Source organism: Colobus angolensis, unplaced genomic scaffold, assembly GCF_000951035.1.
Source record: "Colobus angolensis palliatus isolate OR3802 unplaced genomic scaffold, Cang.pa_1.0 Scaffold112, whole genome shotgun sequence".
Lineage (NCBI taxonomy): Eukaryota > Metazoa > Chordata > Mammalia > Primates > Cercopithecidae > Colobus > Colobus angolensis.
The window spans coordinates 9,416,213-9,419,733 of NW_012112253.1; the positions used below are offsets into that span (position 1 = coordinate 9,416,213).

Sequence of the window (3,521 nt, forward strand, 5' to 3'; positions counted from 1 at the left end):
TGTGGGCAGCCAGGAAGGGGGCAATAAGTTCTTTCCAGAGGAGGTGAAACTTACGAGTTTGAGAGGACCAGGAAGTGAGCCCAAGGTGGCTCAACGTGCAGGGAGTAGTGAAGGCATTCCAGGGAGAAGTAACAGCAGGTGCAGGCACAGGGACGTTTGGGCCAGCATAGGGATGTTGGGTGAGTGGCAGCTTTGAGCCTCTGCTCCCCAAGCCACTCCTCGGGGCAGCCCCAAAGCTTCTGGCCCATAGATGGCCACAGGAAACAGCTAGATGACATTGAGAGAGCCAGGACTTTACAACCAGCCTCCTCTGGAGACAGCCTGTTCCCTCCACTATCCCTGGAGTATTGTTCCTGAGTCCCAGTCACCCCAGAGAGCCTGAAGGCCTAGCCAACTACATGGCTGAAACTTGGGGTATGGCTCTACCATCTCCTGGAGAGACCCAGAGAGCCAGTGGCCAGGCCTGACCTGGGCAGGCGTTGGCATGTGCGGGTGGACTTCTCCCCGTGGAGGAGCGTGAAGGATTCTGCAATGAGCAGTGTGGCTCCCTACCTTGTGTACGTGTGGGCGTTTCTTAAGTACACGGATAGAGACAGCAACCTGAGGGTGAGGCTAGGGCAAACAGCCTGATAGGGGATCCCCATAAGATTCAGAGCAGTTCCGTGGGATGCCCAGACACTCACGGAGGTGAATTTCACAATGGCAGTGGTACAGAGTTTGCATCTGCGTTGATTGTGCCGGCTGCTTTCTCCAGAGCCCACAGGACTGCTGTGGCCAGATCTGCCCTGGCACAGCTATGGTGATCAGGTCCCTGCCCTCTGCTCTGATTCTTGGTCTTTGAAATCTTCACTGCTCCTCCTCAGCTCCTGTGCCCCCACCCCTCATCCTCAACTTTGACCTTGCAGCAAGAGGCAGTGGAAGGCCTGATGGTGGAGTCAGACCTGGTAGGAGCCTTAACATTGGGGGTCCTTAGTCCCTTCCTCTTTGCAGTGGGGGGTATGAGTGCTTGGGCTTCAAGATGTTGATTTGAGAGGATAGCTCCCCCGACTCCCCAACCCACAGAAGGGGCCAGGGGATCAGTGTAAGAAAGCCAGCCTCCTGTACAACTTGGATATGGCTTGCTGGAGATTTTTCTCTTTCTCTAGTCTGTTGAGTAGGGTTTTTTTTAAAGATGATCTTGCTCTGTCACCCAGGCTGGAGTGCAGTGGCAAGATATTGGCTCACTGTAGCCTCAACCTCCTGGGTTCAAGTGATCGTCCCACTCAACCTCTTGGGTGGCTAGGACTACAGACACACGCCACCATGTCCAGCTAATTTTTGTAGTTTTTGTAGAGACAAGCTCTCATTATGTTGCCCAGTCTGGTCTCTAATTACTGGGTTCAAGTGATTCTCCTAACTGGACCTCCCCAAGTGCTGGGATTACGGACATGACCCACCGTGCCTGGCTTATGTTTTTTCTTTAAACAACTTTTTATGTGGAAAACAAATTAAATTTCATGCAAAAATAAAAATAGTGTAGGGAACTCCCTTGTACTTTTAACTCATATTTTCCTGTTAACATTTTTTGCCTGTTTGCTTTCTGATTCATCCATGTATATATGTGTGTGTGTGCACACAAACGGTTTTTACTAAACCATTGGGGGGTAAGTTGTATATATCATGGCCCTTTCCTACAAATAATTAAGTATGTATTTCCTGAAAATAGGATATTTACATCTTCTAGTAAATAGCTACCTGATATGGTAATATATTTGGCATTATGTAATATTATGACAGGCAGTTCATTATTTTGTAAATTCTATTAAACCCTTGTTATTTTTGCTCATGTAATTATATAATGCCCATAATCAAACATCAAGAGGTGATGGTGGCAGCTTTAACTGGTCAAATTTTCCCTCCTTTTCTAAAGTTCCTTTAGATGATGTCTTGAGCAGATTCAGTTTTTTTTTTTGAGACAGTCTTTCTCTGTCACCCAGGCTGGAGTGCAGTGGCGCAATCTCGGCCCACTGCAAGCTCTGCCTCCCAGGTTCACACCATTCTCCTGCCTCAGCCTCCTGAGTAGCTGGGACTACAGGTGCCCACCATCACGCCTGGCTAATTTTTTGTATTTTTAGTAGAGACGCGGTTTCACTGTGTTAGCCAGAATGTGATCCACCCGCCTCGGCCTCGCAAAGTGCTAGGATTATAGGCTTGAGCCACCATGCCTGGCCTAAACTTATTTATTGTACTTCTTATGTTGTCTGACACTGTGGTGTGGGCCTGGGGTTTAAAGGTAAGGAAGCTTAGATGTGGCTTTTGTCTCAAGCTCCCAGTCTAAGCAATAAGCAAACTATGGCCCAGGGGCCAAATCCAGCACGCTGTCTGTTTTTGTACAGCTCAGGAGCCAAGAATGATTTTCACATTTTAATGGTTGAAAAAGAACCAAAGGAAAAATACTATTTTATGACAAGAGAAAGTAATATGCAATTCAAATTTCAGTGTCTATAAATAAGATTTTACTGGAACACAGCCATGGCCAAGCATTTCTTGCTGTGGCTGCTGTTCCACCACCACAGCAGGGTTGAGGAGTTATCACCGTGATTGCGGGACTTGCAGAGTTTACAGTATTTCCTCTCTGGATTGTTACAGAAGAAGTTTTCCAGCCCCTAGTGTAAACACCCTGGGACCCAACAGGACCCAGGAGGTCCCTAGTGTAAACACCCTGGAAGTGCTGGCAAGGAGGGATAGATATAAGGAGAAAGAGGTTATGTTCTAGGGAGTCTGTGTGGGGAGCTGGGGGAGGGATCCTTAGTTGGGAGCTGAGGGGAGGGAGGGGGTTTGCTGCAAGAGTGGATTGTGCCTTCCAGACAGCACCCTCAAAGGTCCTGTGGCTGGAGACTGTGACCTTTTCAATGGCTGAGAGGGTGAGGGATAGAGATGTTCAGGAGGGGTCAGAATGGGTGTGGGGCTCTGCCCGAAGGGGCTGACTCTTGTCCTTCCCTTTCTTTTAGGTAAAACCTGTTTCCCAGTCTGTTGGCATCCTGTGGAAAGTTGGTCAGCTGCAACCTGGGGTGTGAAGACCTGGAAGCCCTCTCGCGTCAGAGGTGTTGAAACCAAAACGAATGTTATGTATAAAACCCCAGCTCCATCGTGGGTGTCAGGCGTCTGCTCAGAGTGTCACTGGCAAGCTCGTTTCCACATCACCACAACGGAGTTGCTTCTGCCACCCTTTGGGCACCCCTTTAAAGTATCCCCCACTTCTACTCCCCGTGTAAGAGGCTTTGTGCCTTGCTACGGAGCAAAGGGTAGAAACATGTTGATTTTAAAAAAGTGTTTTTAAGACAATTGTTGACAATAGTAGAAGAGATCAGGAGGATCAAGAATCTAAAACAAGCCTGAAGGATGTCCAACTGTGTATTTAGAATTTCTGACATTCTTCTCTACTGGATCTACACATTGGACCCCGTCTGATCCTTTGCTGTTTATTTGGCTTGGTCAGGTCCTGGCCTCATTTTGGCATTACCTGTGTCAGAGTTCAAGGT

At 48.2% G+C, this 3,521-nt stretch overlaps 1 protein-coding gene across 1 annotated transcript in view; it reads left to right on the forward strand.

Annotated features, from left to right (window-relative positions):
• Positions 1 to 3,521, forward strand: part of FAM174B (family with sequence similarity 174, member B) — a gene marked incomplete at its 5' end in the record, with an annotated part of 37,017 nt that extends 33,496 nt beyond the window's left edge. The window contains one exon of the mRNA XM_011958231.1: positions 2,991 to 3,521. Within this exon, the coding sequence (XP_011813621.1) occupies positions 2,991 to 2,994 (4 nt within the window). The remainder of the gene's footprint in view (positions 1 to 2,990) is intronic.